Raw genomic sequence first — 15329 nt, 5'->3', positions numbered from 1 at the left:
TGTACATACATACATTATCCAAAATTGTGTCAAAGAAAATATACAGACTTATCCAAAACGAATAGCGACACGTCTAAAACGTACACGTAAGACGTCGTTTACCTTCATAAAGAAAGCAGAAAAATATCGGACCAGGTTTGAGTGCAGTCAGCGATTTATGACTGTACTGCATTCAGGCACATCGGAGCCGTTCGATAATAGATCGGACAGTCAGATTTAAAACTCAATTTTATATTTAAAAAACTAACAATAGCTGAACTTAAAATCTTAACCGTCTGATCAAGATCGGACGGTTTGTATGTACTGACTGCGCGCATTTTGACTGCACTGGATCTGTTTCCGAAAAATATCCTTTCCTTTTAAAAACCCATCCATCATCCATGCATTGAAGAAGGTAACAAAGTCTGAATTAATTATTTAATTTTAGCAAAGAAAAAAAGATCAATCAAACTCACTCATTCTCCTTCTTCTTGCAGTTACAACACTTTCATTTGAACTTTGAAGCCACATTGAAATATTGTAACCTCTTCTTCTAATCATCTCAGAAACAATTAGTACAACAAAAAAAACATGACTCTATTTTCTTCTCTGCAAATCAGCACCACCTTTCACTCTCTCAATCCTTCTTCTTCAACAATTCTTCCTCGTTTTCAACCTTCCATTTCCCTCACTAAAAAATCCAGAACAACAACAACAAGTACCATCACTCGTGCTTCTTTGATTGAAACTCCTGTTCTGTGGGTTGGTAGGATCTGTATCTTCTATGCTCTTCTCAAGACTGGATTCGTTGGATCTCCATCTAATCCACTTCTCTCAGGTTTACTTTACTTTACTTTACTCTTTTTACCATTCTTCTTTTACTGTGGTTGATTTAATTTATTTTTTTCCTTATAATAAGTTAATAAGTTCATTGTTTGTTTTAGATTTGGAAATTGGTGATAATGGTGACAGTAGTGAATCTGGTGGTGACTTAGGGTTCTCTAAATGGACACAAAGTATACTAGGAAAACCAGGTATATATATTTGTGATCTATCTATCTATGCATGCTTTTGAGTAATTATTTCAGTGAATTTATTTATGTGTATTGTTACAAAATTAAATTTGTTCCATCTTGTTTTTTTCGTAATTAATTAGTGATTGATTACTTCATGTTTCTTCACAGTCGAACTAGAATGTGCTATTTATATTTGTAAGGTATTGATATATGATATGATTAGCAAGTAGGCAGTAGCAAGCAACTACTGGTGGGCGAAATGAAACAGTGCACGGTGCCTTTGGTGGACAATCGAATTGTACATCATTATTAGACATTGGATGGTTGCATCCGGCAATTTGTGGATGCAAAGAATTAGAAAGTGAGGATAATAGCTATGTAATGAGGAGAGAATCTCCGACAAGCCGAACAGAAAAATTTACATCTGTCAGTTCTCTAAAGCAGAGATTAAACCATATATTATTGTACAACTACTACTACAAAATTGAAAAGTCTATTATAGAAGACTATATTAAACTATAACAAACTGTAACTAACATAACACAACAGGATAACTGCAAGTGTAAAGTTTAAGAAAACGTAATAGTTTGTAGCTCTGTAGACTTACCAGAACAATAGACATGCTTACTTTACTCTCTAGCATCAAGTAATGGTGCTCCCAAAATCTACGGAATTTAATGGTTCATGGTGCATATAAGAATGGATGCGAGATTGGATTCATTAGAGAAGGGTTTCAAATCATGGAGGAGGGAGATGTAAATGGACATGGAAAGACTACAATTGACAAGGGAAAGGGAAGTCCCATAATCCCAAAGAGAACTTCTCATTAAAGAAGATTAAAGGTCTTCTAGACTTGATCCACAATAAGACTCATTTGAAGTTAAATGTTTTTGGCCAAGACGTAACTTTGAAACTGCAAGTGATGGAAATTCAACACTATTTCTTCCTTTTTGGTTTCGGGGGGGCTGACGACTGATGTAGGCGTAGGAATTGTTTGGTTGGCAAGCATAGGGGAGATGAGTGTCGACTTTATGTATTTGAATATATGCAAATAAAGGTGGGAGGACAGGAGATGATGTTAAATACAAACCTTGGTTGTATAGATCTGCAGCAGCCATATAATTGGCAATGTCAGCTTTGCAAGGTGAATGCCAAGGTTTCCTTGTAGAAAATGAAACATCATAGTTGGTTACTCTGCTGAGTTTGGAGATATTTCAGATGCTGTTAAAGAATACATGAAGAATCTTAAGAATTTATTTAGAGATCCTACAGTTTTATTATCACCTAGAACACAGGATCATGCCATTATTTTAGAGAAATGAGCTGTATGCCAACTTTGAGGCCATATAGGTTACCAAACCATCAGACAGCCAAAGACAGAAAAACTAGATGGAATGTTTACTTCAGGTATCATTAGGCCTAATTCTAATCCATATTCTAGTCATACCATTAGATCTAGTTCTGCTGATTTGTAGGACTTTGAATAAGATTACATTCCGGATAATTTCTTGACTCCTACTATTGATGATTCATTGAATCAAAATAAAGGAGGAAGACTTTCCAAATCATTGAGAAACCACCACAAAAAATAACCCCTGAAGTGAATCTCTAGATTTTATGGACCTCGACAGCGGAATAGTGGCAAGATAGGTCATAGAAGATGCTATGCCGATATCATGTTGGAAGTATTAGGTTTTAATCTTATTTGTATAGATGGCAGCAAAGAGTAGCAGGTAGACTAATTTACTCTTAAATTTATATTTACTATGGCCTAACTGCTTCTCTACTGTATCTTTATGTTACAATGTGTGTTGTTTATTTCAAGTTGTTTTATTTGGTCAGCAAAGGAAGTAGCTAACGGAGGGAACCTTACGAGCAAATGGCATCCTACAACAAAGGGTACGCTGAGAAGGAACTATAGAGTCCCATCCAAGTCTGAGGGGCAACGACTTCTTAAATCCATTGCATCTCTATTGTCAGATGATGACCACTTTGTTGATGCCACTTCTCACAAGGTTTGCAATTTTCCTTTGTCAGTTTCAATCAATTTTCTTATTCTTAAGAACTATTCTGTTATCCTCACAAATTAGGATTGCATGTTTGACCGACATATTTTGCCTGCTAAATAACCATTGCAGGGTTGTCAAATCCGACGAGAAAGTGCTCATGGAGAAAGTGTTTGTTGCAACAATGTGAGAGCTCTTTTCGATGAGTTACCAACTCCCCATCTCATTGTGGAGATCACACCTTTTCCTGCTGGACCTCTTAGTGACAATGATTACACTAAAGCTGAGAAACTTGAGAGGGTTCTGAGATCTAGGCCTTCTGTCTGAACCTTGTTTGGTGTTTCTCGTTTCCATGTATATATTCTTTGCTAGCTTGTAAATATTGGCATCGTGAAGAGAAATTTGTATCAAATCAAATGTTTTAAATTTGAGTTGAATAACATCTTTCAAAGACAAATAACCTATTACCTTATTTGTAGAAGGCACTAAAACTTGGTAAATCAGACTAAGGAAAATGATTGTCTTGTATAGAAAACATTGAATTGACAATTTAATTGCATATCATAAACTCTTTAACTAAAAGTGAAAATCCTCACATCAAGCATCAGGTTTGAGAATTTTTTATGTAACTCACATACACATTGTAGAGAAACCAATGAAAAACCTGGATAATTAATTGGTTTGACATCTCTTGTATGATCTTGTAACCCAACTTAATTTGTGCCCACCCAGTACAAGAGTTTGATCCGAACAAGCCTCTGCTCAAGAGAATGAAGTTCAATCAAATGTTGTTGAAGACTCCCTTTTACACTTCACTCGTCTCATTTCAGCTTTGTGATCTTTATTGCTTAAAAATTTACTTCTAACATATGGTTCATTGATTTTCAGATGCAAACACTATTTATCGATAGCAATGAACACTATTCAGAGCCAAGTTAATTAAAATAAAGGTTTAGCTAAAAAAATTAATACTCAAAGGATGAATTAGTATTACAATCATATTTATAAAGTAACTCTTTAGATTCATCATATTTAGGCTTAATCAGTAAAATATCTTTGATATTTTGGGTTTCACATTGGTCTTAAAGAAAAAAATGTTTGAATAGGTTCCTGAAAGACATATCCGTTAATCAGATCGGTCCTATTCGGACCTTTTTTTAGGGACCAAACTGATTAACGGAGATGTCTTTAAGGGACCTATTCGGACATTTTTTTCTTTAAGGACCTGTCCAGACCTTCTTTAAGGGACCAATCTGAAACCAAAAATATCTTTAAGGGACCATTTTACTAATTAAGCTTCATATTTAACACTACTTTCATCCCTAAACATAAAATCATTTGTCCCATAAGCCCTAACTCAACCGATAAACATGCCAAAATTGTTAGGCCGGACTTGACCCGGAATCTCACAATTACATGTGAGTTTAATTTCATTGGAATACCGCTTCGTGTAAGACAAAAAAAAAATTACATTTTTTTTTTACATATCATTTTGCGTTTATTCTTCTTCCCTTTTCATAAGACCATATTTAAATTTTCAAGTGCATCAATTATTTCTTTACAATTACAAACATACCCCTCAATACATCTTTTTTTAAATCTATAACAAATACACCGACATAACATTAACTAATTTTCTCTCTTAAAAAAACAAAATTATAAAATTTGTATTAATTGTCAATATATTTAATATCATAATCAACTTTCTTAATTTTGCAATTTACTCAAAGAAATCCAATATTTAGGAAAAAATGTAGTATATACATTTATGCTAACAATTTTTTTTTTAATCAAAGGTTTGAGTAATATGTAATAAATCATGAGTTTGATTCCTAGCTCACCGTAAAAAAAAAATGTTTTTTGTTTGTTTCATAGTCATATAACTGAAAAAAAAGGTTGATCAAGGGGCAGTCAAGAAGTCAACAAATACCATGCCATTTTCCCCTCACTCACACTCACGCTCACACTTTTCACTATGAAGAGTCGCACTATACTGTAGTGTAGCCAACGCATAGTCCGTTCCATTTCCAAATTCATTCATTCATCTCCATAAACCCAAAACCCTAACAATTCCAACCTCATTCCGGTACGAAACTTTACACTTTCATCTTCAATCTCATTATTACACATTTCACTCACTCGATTTCTCCAATTCAACTTTCATCAAACCCATTTCTTACATTGCATGTTGTTATTTTCTCATTCTTCTTCATTTCTCTCTTTTCCTTAAATCATTGTTAGGTATCTTCCTAATTCAAGCATTAAGTAAACTTTGATTTTAACTCATGCATTTTCATTTTCCTACAATTTTGTTTAGTTTTTGGTTGCTTTTATTTTATATATGCATGTGTTACTTTGTTTCTTCTGTATTCTTGTTTTGGGTTTTTGCTTCTAGGACAGGTCCTTTAATTTTTTTTTTATTTGTTGATATTGGCTTTTTAAGGTAATTTATTTTACATCATACTGTTGATCATTTTTGTCCTTAGTCATTGCTATTTTGAAATCGAGTATTTATCGAAAATCTCAGTTTATGTCAATTCAATTTCATACATTGAAAGCATGAATTTGCCTTAGATATTAAGTGAAATTTATTTGTAATGAAGTTAGGCCTTGTTTGGATAAACAACTTTTTTGCAGTTTATAGCACAAATGCTTATCATGATAAGTAATTTGTATAAGCTTGCATAAGCTATTTTTGTAGCATCGGATGAAATTAAATTGTTTTTGTATATGCTATAAGCTGTTTTCATAAGCTATATTGGAGAACTTAAAAAAAGAAGCTGAAAACAGCTTATGAAAAATGTCAGAAGTTGTTTTTATAAGTTCTGCCAAACAGTATCACAAAACGTATGCCAGTAGATAAGCTTAAATAAGCCAATCCAAACAGGCCCATAGTCTGCTTTACATTCAAACACTTACTTACTCTTTGCTTCTATGTATGTTTGACGGGTATCTGGGTTTGATTGTAGTTATATGGTCTTTATTTGCTATTTTTTCTTGGCGGGCTTCATTCTGGTCCGGTGATTCTTTTATTAGGTGATCAAGGTTTCCACATATTAAGTTTTTTCTTCGTCATTTTTAATGAAAATTTAAAACTAAAATGTTGTCGACCCATATTTATTTCAATCCATTTTTCTTCACTTGATTTTGTAGTACTATACTGATGTATCAATAACCAGTAATGTATGGTTGAAATTGAAAATATTAACTACTTTGCTCAACACTACAAATAAGAGCTGCCAGAGCCCATATGTGCAATTTTTTTATTTATTGTTTGCAGACACACAAGGTGCTTTGTAGAAACACTGTTTATTTTTTTTCTTCTGTTATTACTCTGACTAATTATTATAATTGTTAACTTATATTGAAATAATACATCTAATTTTGCTTCTTCTCGTCGGCCAGACAATGGTGTTTGATTGGCCTGATATTCAGCAATGACAATGAGCTGTCATAGAGAACTTTTAGGCAGTTCTTGTTTCATATATGCATCAAACCGGCATTTGACTTACTTTTTGGTGGAAGAAGTTCCAACCCTTTTTTTCTTTTCTGAAAATATAGTACTGTACAACTGTAATAATACATCACTGAATTCTTGAAATTGTAACTCACATATCTGTATTTTTGGCTTTCAAATATAGCATTTTCTTTTCTCGATTGATGTTTTAAAGTGGCATTTGTAGAAAAAGGAAACAAGATGGTGAGTGTCTCTGGCTTTGAAGAAGTTGTTGAGCCACCAGCTTTACCTCCATCACCTCCTGATGTGCTTCCTGATATGGAAACAGAACAAATAGCTCTCCCAACCTATTCTATTATCAGTAGGCCTGGTGTTGGGACCACAGGAAAGCGCATAGCTTTGCTTGTAAACCTCTTCAAAGTTGCTGCTGATGCTACAGATGCAACCTTTTTCCAGTATAGTGTAAGTCAAGTGATTCTGTCCATGTAATTTCCCCTTATTTAGATTTGTCTTATTGAAGGTTTTCCAGGTTACTATCACTTCGGAAGATAAAAGAGTCATTGAAAACAAGGGCATCGGGAGAAAACTGATTGATAAGCTTCACCAAACATACTCTTCTGAACTTGGTGGAAAAAGCTTTGTGTATGATGGAGATAGAACTTTGTACACAGTCGGTCCTCTTCCAGATAATAAATTTGAGTTCACAGTATTACTTGAGGAATCATTTGCCAAGCAGTAAGTTCATTATATGACAGTTTTAGTTTTGCCTTGTTTTCTAGTCTCGAAGCTTATACTGTCTTCCAACTCTAGCAGCAGTACTGAGTGTCCTGGTGCTGATGGAAGCCCTCATGGGGAAAATAAAAGGTCAAAACGTTCTTTTCCGCCAAAGGCATTCACAGTGGAGATAAGTTTTTCTGCCAAAATACCCTTGCAATCCATTGCTCTTTCCCTTAAAGGGATTGAGTCATATGCTAATTCTCAGGATGCATTGAGGGTGCTTGATACCATACTGAGGCAGCGAGCAGCTAACAGGTACCTGTGCATTCTGTAAAGATAAATTAAAGTAGTATCTTGAAATTTTGGTGCATGAAATTTAGTAATTATGTGCATCGTCTAACTAAGTTGAACTTGAACCCTTTCTTCTGTGTGAAAAGAGGGTGTCTCTTGGTAAGGCAATCTTTTTTTCATGATGACTCGAAGAATTTCATTGATGTTGGAGGTGGAGTAACAGGAGTTCGGGGTTTCCATTCCAGTTTTCGTCTTACACAGGGAGGATTGTCTCTTAATATGGGTAGGAATGCTCGACTATTCTCATACTTATCTTGAAATATTGGAATACCAAAATTGTATTCTCTTCTCCTTTATGTTCTTGATGTATTTATTTCAGATGTGTCCACAACGATGATTGTAAAACCTGGACCTGTAATTGATTTTCTCCTAACCAACCAGAGTGTGAGGGAACCTCGTTATATTGACTGGGCAAAGGTGACAAACAACTAAATAAGGTTCATGACTCGGAATTAGTAATTTCCTGAAGGCATTTTTCTTTCTGGGTAATCTGTAGGCCAAGAGAATGCTTAAAAATTTAAGAGTTCGTGCTACTCATCGTAATCAAGAATTCAAAATTTCTGGCTTGAGTGAGAAACCCTGCATTCAACAACTGTAAGTGCTTCTTTTTTGAAGGTCGGGTGTTTGTTCTCTTAAATTTAAATCTCAGAAAAGGGAAAATAAAAAGATATGGGTCTCATGACTGGAAAAACATTTTTTTTTTTTTATTTCTTTGGCAGTTTTAGTTTGAAGATGAAAAATGGAGAAGACAGTAATGCGGAGAAGACAGTTGATGTTACTGTGTATGAGTATTTTGCTAAACACCGTGGCATTGAGCTTACCTCTTCTGCTTACCTTCCATGTCTTGATGTTGGGAAGCCAAATCGGCCCATCTTTTTACCCCTGGAGGTTTGTTGAACTCTATGCCAGAATGAACTATGCCCTCGTTCTTATTTTGTACTAATTGTATTAATTTTGCTGTAACAGTTTTTTCTTTTGGGTCAATTATATCTGATTATTAATTTTTGTTTTCTATCCTATTGGTGTAGCTATGTTCACTTCTTCCCCTCCAGCGTTATACGAAGGCATTATCTCCTGTGCAAAGAGCATCTTTAGTTGAAAAATCACGCCAAAAGCCTCAAGAAAGAATCAAAATTCTGACAAATGTATGTTTATAGATATAGATATTGATGTGCTGTGTCTGTTTTTTTTAATGATGATAATATATTAATTAAAGCTCATTAAATTTTGTAATGGTAATATATTAATTAAAGCTCATTATAAAATTTAGGCTATAGGAAATTCTTGCTATGATGATGATGCTGTTCTTACGGCATGTGGCATTTCTATTGACAAACAATTCACTCCAGTTGAAGGTCGGGTTCTTGAGACACCAAAAGTAAGCATCAACCTGCAATATTCACATTTTTGTTTGCACCGGAGAGTCAGAGAGAGATAATAGAGAAAGCAGTGTAGATGAGTTGGTTTGTTTCAATTACTTTTGAGAACTTTCTAATACAATTCTCTTTGAGATACAGTTAAAGGTGGGTAAGAATGAGGACTGCTTCCCTAATAATGGAAGGTGGAACTTTAAAAACAAGGTATTGCATTATTCTTTCACATTCAGAAAGCATTCAAGGCTTCCTGTTTCTTAAACTTATCTTAAATATAATTAACTAGTTCAATAATTGATGGTTCTATATTCCCTTTTTGTAGACACTTCTACAACCATCACATATTGAATATTGGGCTGTTGTCAACTTTTCTGCACAATGTGATACTAGTTACATAACAAGGGAGCTGATCAAATGTGGAATGAGCAAGGGAATTGTATGTATACATTGTTCTGAGGTGTTATAGTATACTTATTTGCCATCTTATTCTTAACTTAATTGACTGTCTCGTGTACCTGAGTATCTACGCAGAATATTGAACGGCCATTTACTTTAATAGAGGAAGAAGCACAAATGAGAAAATCTAACCCGGTTGCAAGGGTTGAAAAGATGTTTGAACTGCTGATATCAAAACTTACTAAAAGACCAAAGTTGATTCTTTGTGTCTTGCCAGAGAGGAAAAACTGCAACATATATGGTATTTCTTTTAAGAAAATTTACCAGTGTTTCCTTTACGTTGATATTATTGTTCACTGTGTTCTCTGCAAACTTTAGGGCCCTGGAAAAGGAAGTGTCTGAGTGAAATTGGGGTTGTCACACAGTGTATTTCCCCTCTCAAGATCACTGACCAGTACCTTACCAATGTACTTCTTAAAATAAATTCTAAGGTAGTAAAAGACTATTTTCCAACATGATATATTTAAATGCATAACATCTAGGCTCTAGATTATTTTGACCGGGATAATGTTATGCATAGTTTTAAAAATTTACATATATTCTCAATATAGCTTGGTGGAATAAATTCTTTGCTGGCAATTGAGCATTCTGGGAATCTTACCTTGCTTAAAGATACCCCAACAATGATTTTAGGGATGGATGTCTCTCATGGTTCCCCTGGCCGATCAGATATTCCATCCATAGCAGCTGTAAGTCTATTCTTTTTTCTTTCCCCTACTTTTGTTGTAAGCAATCAAACAGTCCTATATTTTCATTGTAATACATCCTGTTTTATATTTTTTTTGTCATCTGTGCATTAAATTCTAGTTATGTTGGATTGTAGGTTGTTGGATCTCGATGTTGGCCTCTAATTTCGAGGTATAGAGCATCTGTGAGATCGCAGTCACCTAAGGTTGAGATGATTGATGCTCTATTCAAGCCTTTGGGTGATGGAATTGATGATGGTATTATCAGGTTTGATTAAATATACTGAACTATTGCTATTTTATACCTCCGTCCCTATATGTAAAATCATCCTCTTGTAAAATACATTATTAACGTTTAATATAAAAACTGCTTTTCTTATTGTCAAAAATTAAAAAAAAACTGCTTTTCTTAATTCTTGTGCTTTGGTCTATGGGGTCTTATATATAGGAACTAAGTTAGTATTTATCAGGATAAAATGCAGTAGAGTATCCCAGATTTCATCTCATTTTGAAGTAGCCAATTTGAGATTTCATATCATAATGCTCATGAACTTTTTGAAACTTGCAAACAAATCATTTCGTAAGTTAAATGAAGACTATCCGTCATAAGACTTGGATGTGTTAATCAATAAAGATGTCAATATCTAATTAGTTCATATTAGTCATTTTTTATATCATTTATCTTGTAATTTAATTTCTTTTTAATTTGTTGAGACGTGTGAGTATTACTCGTGTGATTAATTTGTGATGGAGCAGTTGCTTCCTGTGTACTATGTTTTGCTACATTATGAATGGTCTATTAACAAGGATTGAAGGCAAGTCCTGTAATGCTGCCTTATCTGTGCTCGGCTGGCATAAAGGCAGGATAGTTATCATTGGTGGAGAAAGTTGAGAAAGGAGAAAATTGAGGAATATAATGACTGTGTTGGGAGAGAAAGTTAATTGTAGATTTGTAGTGAAAGAAATAGTATCTGATAAAACAGGAAAGTTTCACATAGGGAGAATGTATATCACTTTGGGGCCCGTTTGGTGCACAGGATAAGAGACAGGATAGGATAACTGTATCATATCCTGTTTCAGTCCAGTGTTTGGTGACACAACAGGATATGATAAGTTAATCCTGTAGCTTATCCTATTCTGTCTCTCTAGTTAAAATTCTTATCCTGAATTTGAGCTGGGTTACCAGCAGGATAGGATAATTTATTTTTTTTACTGATTTATTCTATAAAATATATTTTAAAATAAAAAAAATGAAAATTAATAAAATATAAATAATAAAATAATTTGATAGTAAATTAATAATAAAATAATTAATTTTTAAATATACATGTGATTTTCTCACAAGGGTAATTTTGTAATTTACATAATATAAAAAAATCAAAATTATACTAAAATTACAATATTTTAAAGTAAACTAATTATTAAAAAATCGTAAAATATGGATATTAATTTAAATTTTATAAGAAATTAAATATAATTATTTTGCAATGGTATTTTTATTATTTACGTATGAGATATATCATATATTTATTTAGCTTATCTAACATGTATATATCATTGGGTTATTTATTTGATCATGATTCATAAAAAAAATTAAAATTTTTTATTTTCTCATATTTTTTTATTTAAAACTATATAAATTTATTTGATTACTTATTTATATTTTTTATTTAAAAAATTCAAAGTATTACAAAATAATTTTAAAAAAATAACAATTGATTTACAAGGGTAATTTTGTCATTTAAATATTTTATATATCTTATCATATTATTATGAGCAAGTATGTATTAAAAACATGATATAATAGTTATCATGTTTGTTATTCTGTGTGCGCCAAACACAAGATAGGATAACTGAGGATAACTGTTATCCTGCTGATATCATATCCTATCCTTATCCTGTTTTATATCCTATCACTATCCTATCCTGCGCACCAAACGGGCCCTTAAGGTTTAAGTGTCGACTCTACAGCAGTGTTTTTATACACGTGTCTCAGCTTTTCAAGCAATCCACTAATCAGAGTCAACAGAATCTTACATTTCCCTAACTATTTGACATTTATCTAAGAGAACAATAACATACTTAGAATGTTCTAGAGGATACCAATATTATGCTATAATATGCTAGAAGTTCCGCATAATGCAAGAAACAATAGCACTGTAGATGAGTGACAAACAAAGAAACAACATTCAACACTACATTCTGTCATTGTCCAACCTCATATGTTCCATTATATACTTTTCTAATATCCAGTTGAGAGTGCTAACATAATTTTTTATAGGGTAATCATACATGGTGTTTATGATAAAGGACTTGTTGTGATGACATTATTATTCTTCTATATTTGTTGTGATGTAACATGTATGATCGTATCAATAAAAATTTGAATGGCATTTCGTTGCAGGGAATTGCTTCTAGATTTCTATCATACAAGTAATCACAAACCAACTCAAATTATTCTCTTCAGGTGTGATTCTATCACTGTTACATTTGTTAGATATCCAATCGTGTATGTTCTTTAACTGAACTAACTGTTTGTAGGTCAAATGTTATGTAACTAGGATGTTTTTAACAATGGCTGTTATAGTAATATAAAAAAAAAACATTAATGCATGGGTAGCTACTTCTATTTATTAGTGGAAATAGTTGTGTTTTCTACTCCATTTATTTTCATTTGAGAACATTTTGCATTGTTGGATTAAATATGAGAGGGACAATTCTTCTATGCATATTCTAGAATTAAGGGGATATTTGGTTTGAGAAAACGTTCTGTTTTAGTTTCTTGTTTTTACTTTTAATTGTAAGACTGCCCATTGTCTAATTCTAGGAAACTAATATTCAACTATTGATATTTAATTATTAGTTTATGTTATGCTAGTATTTGATGAGTGGCTATGAAGTTTTAGTTTTTTCAAGAAAATGGACTCGCTTTTGGTGGCTTCAAATTACTTTATCTCTCTTAAGATTTTTATTCACTATCTGATGTATTTTCCTGTTCAGGGATGGAGTTAGTGAATCACAATTTCAACAGGTTTTGAATATAGAGCTTAACCAGATAATAAAGGTTGTGTGCTACCTTCCCTTTTCGTTGATCGATTTGATTGGTTGTTTCTATCCTTAGTTATACATTGTTCCTTGCATCTATCTGGGTACAATTATTTTACGGGAAAAATAACTAAAAGCTTTTTCTTTTGTTACAAGAGTTTTGAAACAAAATAAGCCCAAAGTTTACCAAAAGAAGAACCTAATTGAATCACCAACCCTATTAAAATGACATCCTTTGCTGATTAATTCTAGGGTAATGATAAATTTTTGTAATTACAGGCCTATAAATATATTGACGGGGTTGATGTTCCCAAGTTCACTGTAATTGTGGCACAGAAGAATCACCATATAAAGCTGTTTCAAGCTAATGCTCTTGAAAACGTTCCTCCTGGTATGCTACTTTCTTGTCCTGTATATTCATATACAAACACTCGGGAACATTTTATCTTAAATTTTCCTCTACAGGGACAGTTGTCGACACAAAAATTGTGCATCCAAGAAATTATGATTTCTACATGTGTACTCATGCTGGAATGATTGTAGGTTTCCTATCTAGTTTCTTCGTTTTTCTTTCTTAGTCATTTCATTTTACAAGCATTAGTAGAGCATGTTGGTGCCAGTGAAATATCTCACTGCCAGTTGAAGCTCTGATGTTTTATCTGTTTTAACTTTTAATGTGCCTTTGATTCTTTTCCTCTCTCTATAATAGGGAACGTCTAGGCCTGTACATTATCATGTGTTGCTTGATGAAATTGGATTCTCACCAGATGGCTTGCAAAATTTGATCAATTCGCTGGCTTATGTGTAAGCATTCAACCTCTTGTTTATATATCATGTTTGACCTACCCGCAAATTGTCATGCTTACTATTGATAGAAACCAACTGATATAGAATAAGAAAATAGGGAAAATCCTTTTGATTACAAATGATGCCGCATAACTTCGAGGATCTGCACCTCCCTAATGCCAAAATGGCCCCTTTCCAGTCAAATTCCAAGATATCCTCTTTCTCAATCACCCCTTCTATTTATAGGCCCTCTATATGGCAGTTAATTTCTATAAAAACTACCTATCCTAATCTAACTGAAGTTATTTATAGGCCCATATTTAACAACTACCTTTTTACTTATTTCAGGAACCAAAGGAGCACTACTGCAACCTCAATTGGTATGCCATCAGAATTGTCTTTTGCATGACAATATTTGAAATATGTTTTTTGTCTTTTTATTAATTCTCCATTCCATTATTCTTCAGTGGCACCTATATGCTATGCCCACCATGCTGCAGCTCAAATGCGACAGTTTCTGAATTTCGATGAGTTATCAGAAGCATCTTTGAGTCCTGATTCTGAGGGAAACATCCCAATTCCAGAACTTCCAAGGTTGCATACAGATGTCAACACCTCTATGTTCTTCTGTTGAGATGGAACAGTACATACATTTTGATTGGGCAGTTAAAGTGGATAACTCTGGGATGTACAGTTAACATAGATGTTAAGACCCAAATTTTGGTCTAGGAAATCACTCAGTGAGGGTTGTGGGAAATGTTATTGTTACCATCATATCAATCATGGTAATATTGAACGTTTAACATTATACTTGGCTTTTGTGCACACCTTACTTGTTTTGAAACAGTTATTTCCTGTACTAATGTCACACTGATGTGAAGCCTGCCTAGTGATTTGGATCATTTTGGTTTATGATTTTACTATGTTGCTGTTGGTTACTAGAGCAGAATGGAATTACTAGTACTGAGGGGGACATTTCTCTAGTTTATATTTTTAAGTGTCGTCACTTGTGACCACATTTATTGGGTTAGTATTTATTAGAATAACCCCCCTCCTTTGAATAGCTTTGAATAGTTTTTGGCTTTTTGAGTTGAGAACAATCATAACGGTAATAATAACTTACAACAATCATGTGTAATCGCGAGATTAGCTTAGTTGGTAGGGATATCACATTATATATATAGGGGTTAAAGTTTGAACCCCAGAAACTCCGGTTATTCACTTTAACAGATGAAATTCTAACTATTTGGCGCTTGACAAAAAAAAAAAAAAAAACTTATAACAATGAAGATTGTTGTAAAATTAAGATCATATTATAAGTGAGTAAGTGAGTAATCTTTTATTAAGAATGCTAACAAGTGTTCTTTATCTATTGTTTAAAGAACCAAAAGAGATGTAAGTTTATATGGAAAAATGTATGTATTCATTACTTCGAAAACTTTCATTTTATTAGTAAT

General features: G+C 33.2%; 2 protein-coding genes across 10 annotated transcripts; both read left to right on the top strand.

Annotated features, from left to right (window-relative positions):
• The first annotated feature begins 387 nt into the window (after positions 1–387).
• Positions 388–3458, top strand: LOC123909545. Its single transcript, XM_045960405.1, has 4 exons — positions 388–817; positions 924–1013; positions 2838–3010; positions 3134–3458. The coding sequence occupies exons 1-4, from the start codon at positions 571–573 to the stop codon at positions 3326–3328; spliced, it is 705 nt and encodes a 234-aa protein (XP_045816361.1). The 5' UTR covers positions 388–570; the 3' UTR covers positions 3329–3458.
• Positions 3459–4905: 1447 nt separating this feature from the next.
• Positions 4906–14835, top strand: LOC123907783 (protein argonaute 16). Of its 9 annotated transcripts, none has more exons than XM_045958161.1 (24): positions 4935–5087; positions 6407–6574; positions 6685–6920; positions 6988–7193; positions 7272–7490; positions 7613–7749; positions 7846–7943; positions 8023–8120; positions 8246–8414; positions 8555–8671; positions 8797–8904; positions 9044–9106; positions 9222–9335; positions 9431–9596; positions 9674–9786; positions 9907–10044; positions 10179–10309; positions 12446–12508; positions 13042–13105; positions 13366–13477; positions 13552–13625; positions 13796–13890; positions 14221–14252; positions 14340–14835. In XM_045958161.1, the coding sequence occupies exons 3-24, from the start codon at positions 6699–6701 to the stop codon at positions 14504–14506; spliced, it is 2706 nt and encodes a 901-aa protein (XP_045814117.1). In that variant the 5' UTR covers positions 4935–5087; positions 6407–6574; positions 6685–6698; the 3' UTR covers positions 14507–14835. The 9 variants fall into 9 exon arrangements, with proteins under 9 accessions (XP_045814121.1, XP_045814115.1, XP_045814117.1 ...); XM_045958160.1 differs by having other exon boundaries at positions 7269–7490; XM_045958165.1 differs by lacking the exon at positions 6407–6574 and having other exon boundaries at positions 4906–5087.
• The last annotated feature ends 494 nt before the right edge of the window (positions 14836–15329 follow it).

Source organism: Trifolium pratense, linkage group LG2 (genome assembly GCF_020283565.1).
Source record: "Trifolium pratense cultivar HEN17-A07 linkage group LG2, ARS_RC_1.1, whole genome shotgun sequence".
Taxonomy (NCBI): Eukaryota; Viridiplantae; Streptophyta; class Magnoliopsida; order Fabales; family Fabaceae; genus Trifolium; species Trifolium pratense.
This window is presented reverse-complemented; position numbering and strand designations above follow the sequence as displayed.

Excerpts from the sequence above, each read along its gene's own strand:
- LOC123909545 (XM_045960405.1), top strand. The coding sequence starts at position 571 with ATGACTCTATTTTCTTCTCTGCAAATCAGCACCACCTTTCACTCTCTC. Across the intron at positions 818-923 it reads ATCTAATCCACTTCTCTCAG|ATTTGGAAATTGGTGATAAT; the intron begins GTTTACTTTACT and ends TGTTTGTTTTAG. Across the intron at positions 1,014-2,837 it reads AAGTATACTAGGAAAACCAG|CAAAGGAAGTAGCTAACGGA; the intron begins GTATATATATTT and ends TTATTTGGTCAG.
- LOC123907783 (XM_045958159.1), top strand. The coding sequence starts at position 6,699 with ATGGTGAGTGTCTCTGGCTTTGAAGAAGTTGTTGAGCCACCAGCTTTA. Across the intron at positions 8,415-8,554 it reads CCATCTTTTTACCCCTGGAG|CTATGTTCACTTCTTCCCCT; the intron begins GTTTGTTGAACT and ends CTATTGGTGTAG. Across the intron at positions 13,626-13,795 it reads GTACTCATGCTGGAATGATT|GGAACGTCTAGGCCTGTACA; the intron begins GTAGGTTTCCTA and ends TCTCTATAATAG.